Source organism: Pongo abelii, chromosome 1 (genome assembly GCF_028885655.2).
Source record: "Pongo abelii isolate AG06213 chromosome 1, NHGRI_mPonAbe1-v2.0_pri, whole genome shotgun sequence".
Lineage (NCBI taxonomy): Eukaryota > Metazoa > Chordata > Mammalia > Primates > Hominidae > Pongo > Pongo abelii.
Window position 1 is genome coordinate 37,416,267 of NC_071985.2, and position 14,769 is coordinate 37,431,035.

General features: G+C 39.0%; 1 protein-coding gene and 1 non-coding gene across 3 annotated transcripts in view; one reads left to right on the forward strand and one right to left on the reverse strand.

Moving 5' to 3' along the window:
* The window catches only part of INTS7 (integrator complex subunit 7), a 99,323-nt gene that overhangs the window by 4,875 nt on the left and 79,679 nt on the right, over positions 1–14,769 (forward strand). For both annotated transcript variants that reach the window (XM_024247761.3, XM_002809488.6), the window contains 2 exons: positions 11,278–11,407; positions 12,228–12,374. In XM_024247761.3, coding sequence (XP_024103529.1) covers positions 11,278–11,407; positions 12,228–12,374 — 277 coding nt within the window. The remainder of the gene's footprint in view (positions 1–11,277; positions 11,408–12,227; positions 12,375–14,769) is intronic.
* Positions 6,806–6,927, reverse strand: LOC112131425 (small nucleolar RNA SNORA26). Its single transcript, XR_002913500.1, has one exon. It is a non-coding gene; the product is annotated as a small nucleolar RNA SNORA26 (small nucleolar RNA).

Genomic DNA, 14,769 nt, shown 5'->3' on the forward strand with positions numbered 1-14,769 from the left:
AGATTTGTTCCAGGTGACTAATTCCATACCATAACTGATTGATTCAGAATTAGACATGTGATCCACACTGAGTCAAATTCTTTCTCCTGAGAATCTCTGCTGCCAGATCACACTTAGTCTGAGAGTGTTGAGAAGCGGACCTATAAAATCATGTAGAATTAGGCCGGGCGCAGTGGCTTACACCTGTCATCCCAGCACTTTGGGAGGCCGAGGCGGGCGGATCACCTGAGGTCAGGAGTTCGAGACCAGCCTGCCCAAGATGGTGAAATCCCATCTCTACTAAAAATACAAAAATTAGCCGGGGGTGGTGGCAGGCACCTGTAATCCCAGCTACTCAGGAGGCTGAGACAGGAGAGTCACTTGAACCCAGGAGGCAGAGGTTGCAGTGAGCTGAGATCATGCCATTGCACTCCAGCCTGGGCAACAAGAATGAAACTCCATCTCAAAAAAAAAAAAAAAAATCATGTAGAATTGAAGCTAAGGTGAGACTCTGGGCAACTTAATGCAACATAAAAACCAGCAGCCTGGTTGGTAATTCCTTGATGGGCTATGAACTAATCCAAAAATTCAAGTTTTTACTGAAACCCAGACTCATTCTTGTATATAACTAAGATTTACTGTCTTGGAATTTGCAAAGTGGGTTATTAAATATTCCTAGAAGTTGGTATTCATAAACTCAAATTTGTTCAGAATTCTAGATTAGTATTCTCATGTGCATACTGGATGATGTTGCATACATCTTGCCATGTACATTTACAGACATTTTCTGAAATTTGGGGGATGGATGCTGCCTTATTAATGCATCATTAGTTTTCACTGTCATTTTACTTGTTCCTATTTCTGCTTTCTAAATATAAAAATTGGCTTTGCCATCAATTTTTTAAGCTGTGGGTTGTATGCCTGTGTTCATATTTCTACCCGTGTCCCCCAACACACCTTTTATTGATGTGCAGATTTTAAGATATGTTTGTGTTATGGTTCAATTTTGAATCATCGGCATCTCTTAGCTAAAGCAAATGTATGTCACAAATTCTCCTAAATTGTGTTTGTTTGGTAATGCTTTATTTGTGGTGTTCTTTGTAGTGGATGTTAGTTATATTGATGGTTGCTTAATATATTTTGAACACTTTTTTTGTGCTTAAGGAATGTCCCATATCATGAACCTTGTCTTACCAAGGTAGAAATAAAAACTTATTTCCTAGTTTCCCTTGCAAGAGTGCAGGATCTGACTTAGGCTCTGCCAGTCAGACACACCTCCTTCACGCTGTCTGATTTAGAAGTTAGAGATGCAAGAAGGAAGAGTTGAAGTGTCCACTCACAGTTCTGCCATGGCAGCAGCAGTATTTCTAGTGTACAGTAGCAACAACAATGGCTACGATATTCCTAGATGACAGCAGAGCTAATTGTTGCATCTGGTGTTTCCTATCAAAGACAGGGTTCCTCCCTCCAGTTGGTTGGGTAGTGTGGTATTAGGTGTTCCTAGAAATTTAGCCTTAAAAATGTTTAAGCTTTTAATAAACTCATTTTCTGTCTCATAAGCCAGAGTTAGCTTCTGTTGCTTCCAGCTAAGAACTGCTGATAGATGCTACTTGGAGATTTGTGCTGTTTTGAAAACTTGATTAATGTGTATCCCAAACCCCAAGTTTACCATAATTTATGGTATTCCCCTAATTCCCTAGAATTCGTCAACTCAGAATTCCACCATTTAATCACTAATTTAAATGTCTCATTCTTGAATCTTAATTTCTTTCTTTCTAGTTGCTTGCTAGAGATGCATTTTAGCATAGTGCTTAGCACTATAGCCTCTGGAGCCACATTGCCAGAATTTGAATCCCAACTCTGTCATTTGTTAGCATTGTTGTTTCTTACACAAATTGCTTAACTTGTCTGCGCCTGTTTCCTCACCTTTCAAATGGGGAAAATAATGGTACCTAATTTATGTGATTTTTAGTGAGACTTTAATACATGTAAAGTGCTTAAAGTGATTGGCACAGAATAAGCACTTCATGTGTATCATCATTATCATTATGATTAAGTGCTATTTTGGCTAGTCTTTATTTTCATTCAGACCTCGGTATTTTACCTCTATACATTTCTGTACCTGTTTTACTTCTTTGTTCAACTTAGATTTCATGGTCCCTCATTTTATTAACTTCATTTACTTTCTTACCAGTACTTTAAATTCACATCCAAGGTTCCATTCTACTCATGTATCCCCAAAGGCAGTCAAAAATTGATGCAGAAAGTCATATAATGGGGTACATGGCTATCATAAATGGGAGCCAAATCCACACTGACCTTCAACATGGACCTGCAGTACTGTAATGTTTCTGCAGTACTACTGAGAGGTGACAGCGTGCTGGCAGTCCTCACAGCCCTCGCTCGCTCTCGGCGCCTCCTCTGCCTGGGCTTCCACTTTGGCGGCACTTGAGGAGCCCTTCAGCCCACCGCTGCACTGTGGGAGCCCCTTTCTGGGCTGGCCAAGGCCGGAGCTGGCTCCCTCAGCTTGCAGGGAGGTGTGGAGGGAGAGGCGCGAGCGGGAACCGGGGCTGCGCGCGGCGCTTGCGGGCCAGCTGGAGTTCTGGGTGGGCGTGGGCTTGGCGGGCCCCGCACTCGGAGCAGCCGGCCGGCCCTGCCGGCCCTGGGCAATGAGGGACTTAGCACCCGGGCCAGCGGCTGCGGAGGGTGTACTTGGTCCCCCAGCAGTGCCAGCCCACCGGCGCGGCGCTCGATTTCTCACCGGGCCTTAGCTGCCTTCCCGCGGGGCAGGGCTCCAGACCTGCAGCCCGCCATGCCTGAGCTTCCCATCCCCTCCATGGGCTCCTGTGCGGCCGGAGCCTCCCCGACTAGCGTCACCCCCTGCTCCAGGGCGCTCAGTCCCATCGACCACCCAAGGGCTGAGGAGTGCGGGCGCACGGCGCGTGACTGGCAGGCAGCTCCACCTGCAGCCCCCATGCGGGATCCACTGGGTGAAGCCAGCTGGGCTCCTGAGTCTGGTGGGGACGTGGAGAACCTTTATGTCTAGCTCAGGGATTGTAAATACACCAATCGGCACTCTGTATGTAGCTCAAGGTTTGTAAACACACCAATCAGCACCCTGTGTCTAGCTCAGGGTTTGTGAGTGCACCATTCGACACTCTGTATCCAGCTACTCTGGTGGGGCCTTGGAGAACATTTATGTCTAGCTCAGGGTTTGTGAGTGCACCATTCGACACTCTGTATCCAGCTACTCTGGTGGGGCCTTGGAGAACATTTATGTCTAGCTCAGGGTTTGTGAGTGCACCAATGGACACTCTGTATCTAGCTACTCTGGTGGGGCCTTGGAGAACCTCTATGTCTAGCTCAGGGATTGTAAGTACACCAATTGGCACTCTGTATCTAGCTCAAGGTTTGTAAACACACCAATCAGCACCCTGTGTCCAGCTCAGGGTTTGTGAATGCACCAATCGACACTGTGTATCTAGCTGCTCTGGTGGGGCCTTGGAGAACCTTTGTGTCCATACTCTGTATCTAACTAATCTGATGGGGACGTGGAGAACCTTTGTATCTAGCTCAGGGATTGTAAACGCACCAATCAATGCCCTGTCAAAACAGACCACTGGGCTCTACCAATCAGCAGGACGTGGGTGGGGCCAGATAAGAGAATAAAAGCAGGCTGCCCCAGCAAGTAGTGGCAACCCGCTCGGGTCCCCTTTCACAGTGTGGAAGCTTTGTTGTTTGGCCCTTTGCAATAAATCTTGCTGCTGCTCACTCTTTGGGTCCACACTGCTTATATGAGCTGTAACACTCACCGCGAAGGTCTGCAGCTTCACTCCTGAAGCCAGCGAGACCAGGAGCCCACTGGGAGGAACGAACAACTCCAGACGCGCTACCTTAAGAGCTGTAACACTCACCGCGAAGGTCTGCAGCTTCACTCCTGAGCCAGCGAGACCACGAACCCACCAGAAGGAAGAAACTCCGGACACATCTGAACATCAGAAGGAACAAACTCCAGACGCGCCACCTTAAGAGCTGTAACACTCACTGCAAGGGTCCGCGGCTTCATTCTTGAAGTCAGTGAAACCAAGAACCCACCAATTCCGGACACACTACTGTGTTTCTTTGGTCAGACATTTCTACCTTCTTCAGTAAGATTTCAGATCTCTTACTTTTCTAAAACCAGAGATCCTGGGATTTTATGTGAAGTATGATTTGTAAAACTCGACGGGGTTCAAAACCTTTAAAAACATTGTGCCTGTCAGATAAAAGCATTCTGAGGACCAAATTCAGCAGCCTAGTAGTTTTTTAACTCCAGTATAATCAGTGTGGGCAGGCTAGTCAAATAAGTTATAAAGTGGCAGAAGTTAACTTGAGAATCTAGGTGCCGGCTGGGCACAGTGGCTCACGCCTGGAATCCTAGTGGGTTGGGAGTTTGAGATCGGCCTGGCCAACATGGTGAAATCCTGTCTCTACTAAAAATATAAAACTTAGCCAGGTGTGATGGTGCACGCCTATAATCCCAGCTACTCGGGACTCGGCAGGCTGAGTCATAAGAATCACTTGAACCTGGGGGGCGGAGGTTGCAGTGAGCTGAGATTGCGCCACTGCACTTCAGCCTGGGTGACAGAGTGAGACTGTCTCAAAAAAAAAAAAAAAAAAAGGAATCTCAGTGCCAACCTTTTCAAAGCAGTTAAACAGATGCCTGGGACTCTGCCCCATATATTTAGTAGGTTTGGAGTAAAACCCCTAGCATAGATATTTTTCAAAAACTTAACAGATATTGCTGATGCAGAACCAAGCTGAAAACCACTAGCCTGGCAAAAAGCTCTGCACATTTTAAGTGCAAAATAATGTTAGAATAATTAATGCTTTACTACTGCCAAATGAATTTTGAATGAATAAATGATTTTACAGCCTATTTTAGTTCCCCTGGTCTACATGCATGTTGCAACTGAGTTAAGCACAAAAAAGGAAGAGAGTTTTTTGTTTTTTGTTTTTGGTGGAAGAATACAAAATAAAATGTAGGTATAGCAATCACATCCCTCCTTCTTAATCTTATCTCTGGGCTTACAGTAGTATTCTTATGATTAGTGGTCTTATGACCAGGGCATTCTTCCTGTAGTAAGCAATACAAATAAAATGTCTAGCCCCTCTTAGACTAGAACTGGAATGTGCTGAGCTCCTATTTTCCAGTGCTTACAAAATTGGCCTAGAGCAAGCAAGATGAGTACCATACTACCCCAACCCAGGGCTGTTGCTAAATAATAGGCCTTTAAAGCACTTTTTCCTTCTTTTTCACCTTAGCTCCTATCCTTCGGAGCCAGTCTGACTTCTCACTACCTCTTTCCTAAGGAGGGCTCTTACATCAGAAAATACAGAAGAGATTTAATATTATTTAGTTCATTTACCCCATGGCGTTGTTACAGAGGAATGAGAGTCTACTTTATCTCAGAGAAAAAAGTTTGATGATATTAGATAAATCAAAACATTCTCTGGCTTGATTCAAAATAATCTTTGGTACATTTTAAATCAGCATGTTTAAACAAATCAATATGGTCTTTGGTTCTGGTTTTCAAGGGAAGATAAAACATGATTATAGTCTGTGAAGGAGACTGCCGGTACATAGGCTGTTTCCTACTATGCCTTTTTCATCTCAGCCAAGGTTAATTCATTACAAACGGAACTTTACCATCCTTTGTATCTAACTCAGCTACTGACAGTGAGAAGAAAATGAAACAATCCAATTACTTTGGATTTTTTCAACCCCTTTGCCAACACATATACATAAGCACACGTCTCTGTTCCTTCTCTGTTCCTCTCACCTCCATCTTCAGCTATGTCTTTCTTCTTCTCTGCCCTGTGTGTCCCTTGACCCATTTTTCATATCAGGCTTTTAGAAAAGCCTTTAAGGCTACATGAGCCACACTGCCAGCTACTTAGAATTATCCCTTTTGGCGTTGTGTTTGATAGGAAAAGGATTTCTAGAGCTTCAGAGGCAGTTCTTTATGTGTGTAAGAGGGTGAAGGGGAGGAGGGAGCAGATGAAGGAGGGATGTGTTCTATCTCAGTTAGAAATATTAATTAATTTTCCCATAGAAACTTTTATTATAAATGGTTATTAGGTTCCAGAGTACTATGAGTGCTGATAGTCCTATTATTTTCCTATGAGGAAATAATGTTCTAAGTGCTGAATAACTAACATGAGTGCATTACAGAACATCACCCATTAGTAAATGATAGAAATTATCTATGCAGTTTTACTTTGTGGTTGTCTTTTGTATGAAACATTGTGGCAACTAGGAAAAGCCTTCAGATTTCCTTTGTCTTTTTGTTTTTTTTTGGAGACAGGGTCTCTGTCACCCAGGCTGGAGTGCAGTGGCGTGATATTGGCTCACTGCAACCTCCGCCTCCCGAGTTCAAGCAATTCTCATGCCTCAGCCTCCCTAGTAGCTGTGATTACAGGTGCCTGCCGTCACGCTGGGCTAATTTTTGTATTTATTTTTTTTTTTTTAGTAGAGACGGGGTTTTACCATGTTGCCCAGGCTGGTCTTGAACTCCTGGCCTCAGGTGATCTGCCAGCCTCGGCCTCCCAAAGTGCTGGGATTACAGGCATGAGCCACTGTGCCTGGCCTCCTTTTTTTTTTTTTTTTTTTTTTTAAAGAATAATCAAAGGTTACTGGACAGAGATATTCTAAGACACTTATTCCTGTGAGGATATAATCAGCATTTTGTGACTGGTAAAATACTAAACAGAGACATTTGAAATTGATACTATTAAATCCTTACCAAGGTATTCATTCTTAGTGAATTTTTTTTTTTCCTGGTTCAGCTGTGACTCCAGGCAGGATCCAGAGAGGAGTTTTCCAGTCTCTTCTCTGGGTTTTGTAGAGACTTACTTTATCCTTCTGTGTTAGCTTCTTAAAGCACTACATCAACCGTAAAAGGGCACAGGAAAGGGCAAATTCTTAATGAGTTTTTTAGAAAATTCAATGTTAACTCTGTTTTGTTGGTTGGGTTTTTTTTTTTTTAATTTTTAAAAAATCAGATTTAGTGAGGTATAATTTGTATCAGATAAAATTCACCAAAAGTATGCAGTCATGAAACCATGACCATAGTCATGACATAGAATGTTTCCTTTACCCCAAAAACTTTCCTTGTGCCCCTGTGCAGTCAGTTCCCTCTCTCTAGCTCCTGGCTACCGCCAATCTGTTTTTTGTCCCTATAGTTTTGTCTCTTCCAGAATGTCATATAAAATAGAATCATACAGTAAGTAAGTGTAGTCTTTCGGGTCTGACTTCTTTCACTCAGCATAATGATTTTGAGATTGTTTTATGTAGTTAAAATAAGGTATGATTTCACAAATCACGCAGTTTATTACCATACAGAAAGAATTTTCCCTGCCATTTTCACAATGTTTAGAGACGGAAAATAACAAGAACACATCTCACAGGGAACACATTTGATAGACAAAGTCCAGAAACCACATGTGAGTGAATACTAGTTTGGTTTAGAGTCAAATTAGTAAAGTCTAGTTGCGCATTTAGGATGGAAACAGGCCTCTGTGAATGTAAAGTCTAATTGAAGTTTGAGGTGTACCTTTCTATGAGATGTTCTCTGGAGAGATGATCTGACCAACACTGGAGATCCATGATGACAACAAGATTTTCAATGCTAGGAGCCATGTCATCAGGGAGGGAGATTACACTCCATGTTCTTATCACAGCAGAAAATTTCACTCACAATAGCAGACTATGTGTTTGTAATCATTTCAAAGCTGCACAACAGAGATCCACCTTTGTTGTTGTATGCGTCAGTAACTGGTTCCTTTTTCATTGCTGAGTAGTAGTTCATTGTATGGATATACCACAATTTGTTTATTTATTCACTAGTTGATTAACATTTGTGTTTCCAGTTTGGGGCTATTAACGAATAAAGCTGCTGTGAATATTTGCATACAGATCTTTGTGTGGACATATGTTTTCACTTCATTTGGATAAATAGCTAAAAGTAGCATTGCTGTGTATATAGTATGTTTACCTGTATTAAGAAAGACCAAACAAAAAATAAAATGCCTAGGAATACATCTAACCAAGGAGGTGAAAGATCTCTACAAGGAGAACTACAAAACACTACCAAAAGGAATCTTAGGTGACACAAATGGAAAAACATTCCATGCTCATGGATTGGAAGAATCAATATCATTAAAATGGCCAAACTGCCCAAAACAATCTACAGAGTGCTATTACTATCAAACTATCAACATCATTTTTCACAGAATTAGGAAAAAAAAACTCTTCTAAAATTCATATGGAACCAAAAAAGAGCATAAATAGCCAAACCAATCCTAAGCAAAATAACAAAACTGAAGGCATCACATTACCCAATTTCAAACTATTTTGTAAGGCCACAGTAACCAAAACAGCATGGTACTGGTACACATGCAGTCACATAGACAGCAGAATAGAGAACCCAGAGATAAAGCTGCACAACTACAGCCATCTGATCTTCAACAACGTCGATAAAAATAAATAATGGGAAAAGGACTCCCTATGCACTAAATGGTACAGGGATAGCTGGCTAGCCCTATGCAGAAGAATGAAACTGGACCCCTACCTTTCACCATATACAAAAATTAACTCAAGGTGGATTAAATATTCAAATGTAAGACCTCAAACTGAAAGAATCCTAGAAGAAAATCAGCGTTGGGAAAGAATTTGTGACTAAATCCTCAAAAGCAATTGCAACAAAACCAAAAATTGACAAGTGGGACCTAATTAAGCAGAAGAGCATCTGCACAGCAAAAGAAACTATCAACAGTAAACAGCCTACAGAATGGGAGAAAATATTTGCAAACTATGCATGTGACAAAGGTGTAATATCTAGAGTCTGTAAGGAACTTAAACAACTCAACAAGCAAAAACCAAATAACCCTATTAAAAAGTGGGCAAAGGACATGAAAAGGTATTCTCAAAAGAAAACATACAAGCAGTCAACAAACATGAAAAAAATGCTCAGCTTCAGTAATCATCAGAGAAATGTAAATTAAAACCACAGTAAGATACCACCTCACACCAGTCAAAATGGCTATTATTGAAAAGTCAAAAAATAACATGCTGTGAGGCTGTGAAGAAAAGGGAATGCTTATATATACACTGTTGGTGGGAATATAAATTAGTTCAGCCAGTGTAGAAAGCAGTTTGGAGATTTCTCGAAGAACTTAGAACTGCCATTCAACCCAGTAATCCCATTGCTGGGTATATACCCAAAGGAAAATAAATCATTCTGCCCAAAAGACACATGTACTCATATATTTATCCCAGCACTGTTAACAATAGCAAAGTTGTGGAATCAACCTAGTTGCCTGTCAGTCATGGATTGGATAAAGAAAATATGGTACATATACACCATGGAATACTATGCAGCCATAAAAAACAATGAAAACATGTCTTTTGCAGCAACATGGATGCAGCTGGGGGCCATTACCCTAAGGAGATTAATGTAGGAACAGAAAACCAAATACTGTAGGTTCTCACTTAAAAGTGGGAGCTAAGCATTGGGTACACATGGACATAAAGAGAGGAACAGTAGACACTGGGGACTCTTAAAAGTAGGGAGGGAGGGAGGGAGAGGGGAAGCGTTGAAAAACTGCTTATTGGGTACTGTGCTCACTACCCGGGTAATGGGGTCATTCGTACCCCAAACTTCAGCGTCTCACAGTATACCCGTTAGCAAACTTGCACATGTACCCCCTGAATCTAAAATAAAAGAAAAATGAAAAGTAAAGGAAAGAGCCAGAGGGTTGTCAAAAGAGCTGTACAGTTTTACATTCCCACTAACAATGTATGAGAGTTATAGTTACCCCATATCCTCATTAGCACTTGACATTGTTGGTTTTTTTAAAGTTTTTGCCATTCTAGTGAATGTGTAATGGTATCTTACTGGAGTTTTAAATCATCATTTCCCTGATGACACTGTTGAGCATCTGTTCCTGTGCTTATGTTTGCCATCCATATTTCTTCCTCAATGAAATTTCTCTTCAATTCTTGTCCATTTAAAAAGTTGGTTTATATTATGGAGTTACAGCAACTGTGGATGAAGTCCTTTATCACATATGTGTTTTGTAAATGTTTTCTTTCAGCATGTGGTTGTCTTTTCATCTTCTTAACAGTGTCTTTTGAAGAGCAGAAGTTTTAAATTTTGATGGAATTTAACTTACCACTTTTTTATTTTATGGTTTATGCCTTTTGTTTTATCTAAGAATTCTTTGCCTAACCCAAGCTCATAAAAATTGTCTTTATGTCTTCTTCTCCATAGTTTATAATTTTAGCTCTTACACTGAGGTCTGTGGTTCATTTTGAGTTAATTTTTGTGTATGATGCAAGTTAAGTGTGGAGGTTGATTCTTTTTGCTTATGCTTATCTAGTTTTTCCAGAATCACATGTTTCAAAGATTATTGTTTCCACATTGAATTATGTTGGTACCTTTGTTAGATCATTGATTTGAGAACTTTCTTCTTTCTTAATATAAACTTTCAATGTTATAAATGTTCCTTGAAGCACTACTCTAGTTGCATCCCATAGATTGTGCTTTTATTTTCATTCAGTTCAAAATATTTTTCTGATTTCTTCTTTCAGCTGTGGGTTATTTATTTATTTGTTATTTAAAAATTTTTTTTTGAGATGGGGTCTTGCACTGCTGCCCAGGCTGGAGCACAGTGACACAATCACATTTCACTGCAGCTTCAACCTCCCAGGCTCAAGTGATTCGTCCACCTCAGCCTCCTCAGTAGCTGGGTCCGCAGGCACACACCACCACACTTGGATTTTTTTTTTTTAGAGATGAGGTCTTACTGTGTTGTTCAGGCTGGTCATGAACTCCTGAGCTCAAGCAATCCTCCTTTTCCCAGCCTTCCAAAGTGTTGAGATTACAAGCATGAGCCACCTATGGGTTAAACGTGCTTTTTTTTTCTTATTTCTAATTTAATTCCATGTGGTCAGAAAACATACATTATATGATTTCAGTCCTTTTAAATGTGTTGAGGTTTATTTTATGGCTTTGAATATTCTTAACTCTTACCTTTAAAAATTTTTTTTTCATTATTATGTATCTAAAAGTAGCGATTTCCAGATTACTATTTCAATATACCATTTTTACTTTTAAAAGGGTAATGAATTATACTTTACCTGCTTCTTAAGAATGATTATTTCTTTACTATCTAGTAAATTATATTTGCTATTTTTGCTTTGTAGCCACAAATATGCAAACTTTTCTTCCCTCTCTGTGCTTTTTTTTCCCATAGGCCTAAGATCTGGCAAACTTGGTGAACAGTGTGAAGCAGTTGTTCGCTTTCCCAGGCTTTTTCAGAAGTATCCATTCCCTATTCTTATCAATTCTGCATTCCTAAAGTTAGCTGATGTTTTCAGAGTTGGGTAAGTCTTTTGAAATTTTCAATGTTCTAAAGTACTTGGTTCATATTTCTTGTTTTATATTGTGGTCTTTTTCTTTTTGCCTTTTAGGACTTCCACATGGTTAGTTACCATTAGTGGACGCACATGACTGTGTGCAGCACATCAGTGTGAGATTTAATGACATTTAAAGCAAAAATGAAGAGTATAATTTAGACAATACTTATTTCTTTGGAGAACAGAATAAAATTAAGACAACCTTAATATTTTACTGTATACTTCAGGAAAATCTGTGGCTGTGTACAGATTGTTTTTGAGAAGTTTCTGATTTAATTTAATAATTTATTTTATAGCATGAGATGCATGTCTATGAAGTACCTGAAACATGTAAGCACTGAATACATGCCTGTTTGCTTTTTCTCCCCCGACCATTCCATCTTCTGCTGCTTTCTGCCATTCTCCATGCACTCGTGCTCATATGCACACAATACCACACCGGAAGGAGAAAAGAAGTTGTGGAATAAGCCCAAGAGAAGAGAAAGACCGTCTGATTTCCTGGCCTTGGTTATGATATAGTTTGAGGAGATTTAGTTCTGCTGTAGGTCTTCTCCTTGTGTCACTGCCATTTTGGTGTCTTGCAGCAAGACTATAGCATAGCTAACTGCTTATGCTTAGTGTCCACCTAAAGTACAAACTTTAACTCTTTTAGTAGTGAAACAAATAATGTTAAGATTGAAAAATATTTGTGTGTTGCTAAAATTTAATATTATTAGTGTTACTTTGGTTCCTAATTAAATATTACTTTCTAAAGTGACCTAATTTATTTTATTTCTGGTTTTTCTAGAAATAATTTCCTGAGGCTATGTGTTCTTAAAGTTACCCAACAAAGTGAGAAACATTTGGAGAAGATTCTAAATGTGGATGAATTTGTGAAGAGAATTTTTTCTGTGATTCATAGTAATGATCCTGTGGCAAGAGCCATCACCCTCCGGTATACCGTATTATAATAATTCACTATAAGATTATTTGAACTGTAATTATGTACAAAAAAGGCAGTATATTTACATTTTTCATTTTGAATATTAGGAGTTGTTTATGTTTTTTTGACCAAGAGTCAAGGCAAAACTGTGATAACCATCCCAATCTGCAAATGCTTTTTAGTTAACATCTGTGTTAACTGTTTGGGTTATAAATTGTTGCCTAACTTGTGTTTGAAATGCATCTCTATGTAGATAGGTGTTCTGATCAAATAACTTGGTGGATCTCAATATAGCTTAGCCTCAGGGCATTTTGAACTTTGCGTTCCTGCCCTTAATGTTTTCTGTCAGTTTTCTATATTCTTCCTTGATTATGTGATCATTTTTAATGTGATAAATCATATTTGATTTCATTGGAGAACATCAGGTATAACCACTATAATTTCTTTAGCTTTTTCTTTTCTTTCTTGGCATATTTAAAAAAATTTATTTGTTAGAATTTCATTTTGTAAGCCTTATATCCAGCTAGAACCATATTTTCTTCTTAGCTCTGCCATTTATAGTATCATATCTATAACTTTTTATATCTTTTGAAATTCACTTTCCTAAATTATAGGGTTCATTTCTGACCTAGTCTGCCCAGACAGTCTTCTTTTTAACCAGGAAGTTCGGGATGTCACCTCTTCCCTGAGTGTCCTTTTTTCCACTCCGGGAATCAGTTCTTCCTTCTTGTTCAGAATTTAGTGCTTTTGTCATTTCTTTGCTTTTTGAGTGATTAAATTGTGAGTAGTATGTGATATTTTAAAGTCAGTTCATTGATTTTCATCCTTTGAAAGCTATATTCAATATAATTAATTAATTAATTAATTTATTGAGATGGAGTCCTGCTCTGTCGCCCAGGCTGGAGTGCGGTGGCGTGATCTTGGCTCACTGCAACCTCTGCCTCCTGGGTTCAGGCAATTCTCCTGCCTCAGCCTCCCGAGTAGCGGGGATTGTAGGTACCTGCCACCACACTCAGCTATCTTTTTTTACTTTTAGTAGAGACAGCATTTTACCATGTTGGCCAGGCTGGTCTTGAACTCCTGACCTCAGGTGATCTGCCCGCTTTGGCCTCCCATATTGTTGGGATTATAGGCGTGAGCCACTGCACCTGGCCCAGAATTTAAATTTAAGATATTTTTACCCTTTACTTCAGCAAATATACCTATAGGAATTTTTTAAATGAATCATTTTTAAAAGTTGGTGAATATATGTATATAGATGATTATAGTATCATTTTTGTAGATTGAAAAATTGGGGAAAAATCAACATGGGAATAGCTATTTGTGAACTACTGTATAACTTTTAAAGAGTAAAGTGAGTTGTGAGTCTATATATACTGACATAGAAAGATATTGTTTTAAAAAATAGTCACATAGTATCCATTTTATTAACTCATTTTGTCAGTTAATATTAATATGTATGTTTATATAGGCTTAGAAAAAAATCTAGAGGAATATATACTGTTAACAGTGATTATTTTTGGTAGAGTCTTTGGGTTATAGATTACAAAAGGCTTTTCCATTTGACTTTTTTTTGTAATGTTTGAATTGGTTTTCACAAACATGGTTTTTTTTTAATCAAAAGATAATAGAGAAGAATATAATTTAACTGGTGGAATGAATTTCATGAATAATTTAGAGCTAGCCTGAATATTTTGATAAGATTGTAGATTAATATTTGAATGTTAATCATTTTGCATGCTTGCCCTTCTCTAAGTCATGGCAATTGACTCTTGCCTCAATTCTTTTTTTTTAAGCACTGTGGTAATCAATAAAGCCAGCGATCTCTAGAAAGCTTCCAAAAAGAAGGATCACTTTAAAGGAAAAAAAAATTAGATTGAAATCAGATTTTTCTACGGTAACACTTGATGCAATAAGTATTGAAGGAAAATTGAGCTAAGAATTTTATATCTAATCCAGTTTTCATTTAAAGAGTAGTAAAATAAAAAGATTCTCAGGCACACAAGGCCTTAGGAGGTTTGCCATATAGGACCTGTTTTGTAAACATTCTAGAAGGAGGTACTCAAGTAGGAAGAGAAAAATTAAGCCGGAAGCAGTGGGAATAAGTTATTAAATGTGTCGGTATTAGCCTAGTCTAATCTTTTCTGGTATAATAGATTAATAGTCATTTGTTATTTCTTTTGAAAGATGTGTAATTCCAAAACCTTCAAATTAAATATAAATTACATATTTAGTCTATTTTAGTTTCTTGCTACTAACAGTATTACTTATTTTTAACAGTACTAGGAACAGTACTACTTAATCGAGTGTAATTACAGGGAATAATTAGGTGATTACGTGTCACATTGGAAGGTTATTTAGGATGTTGACTTTGAAGAAGGTTGTCATTGTAGGAACATTGTAGGTT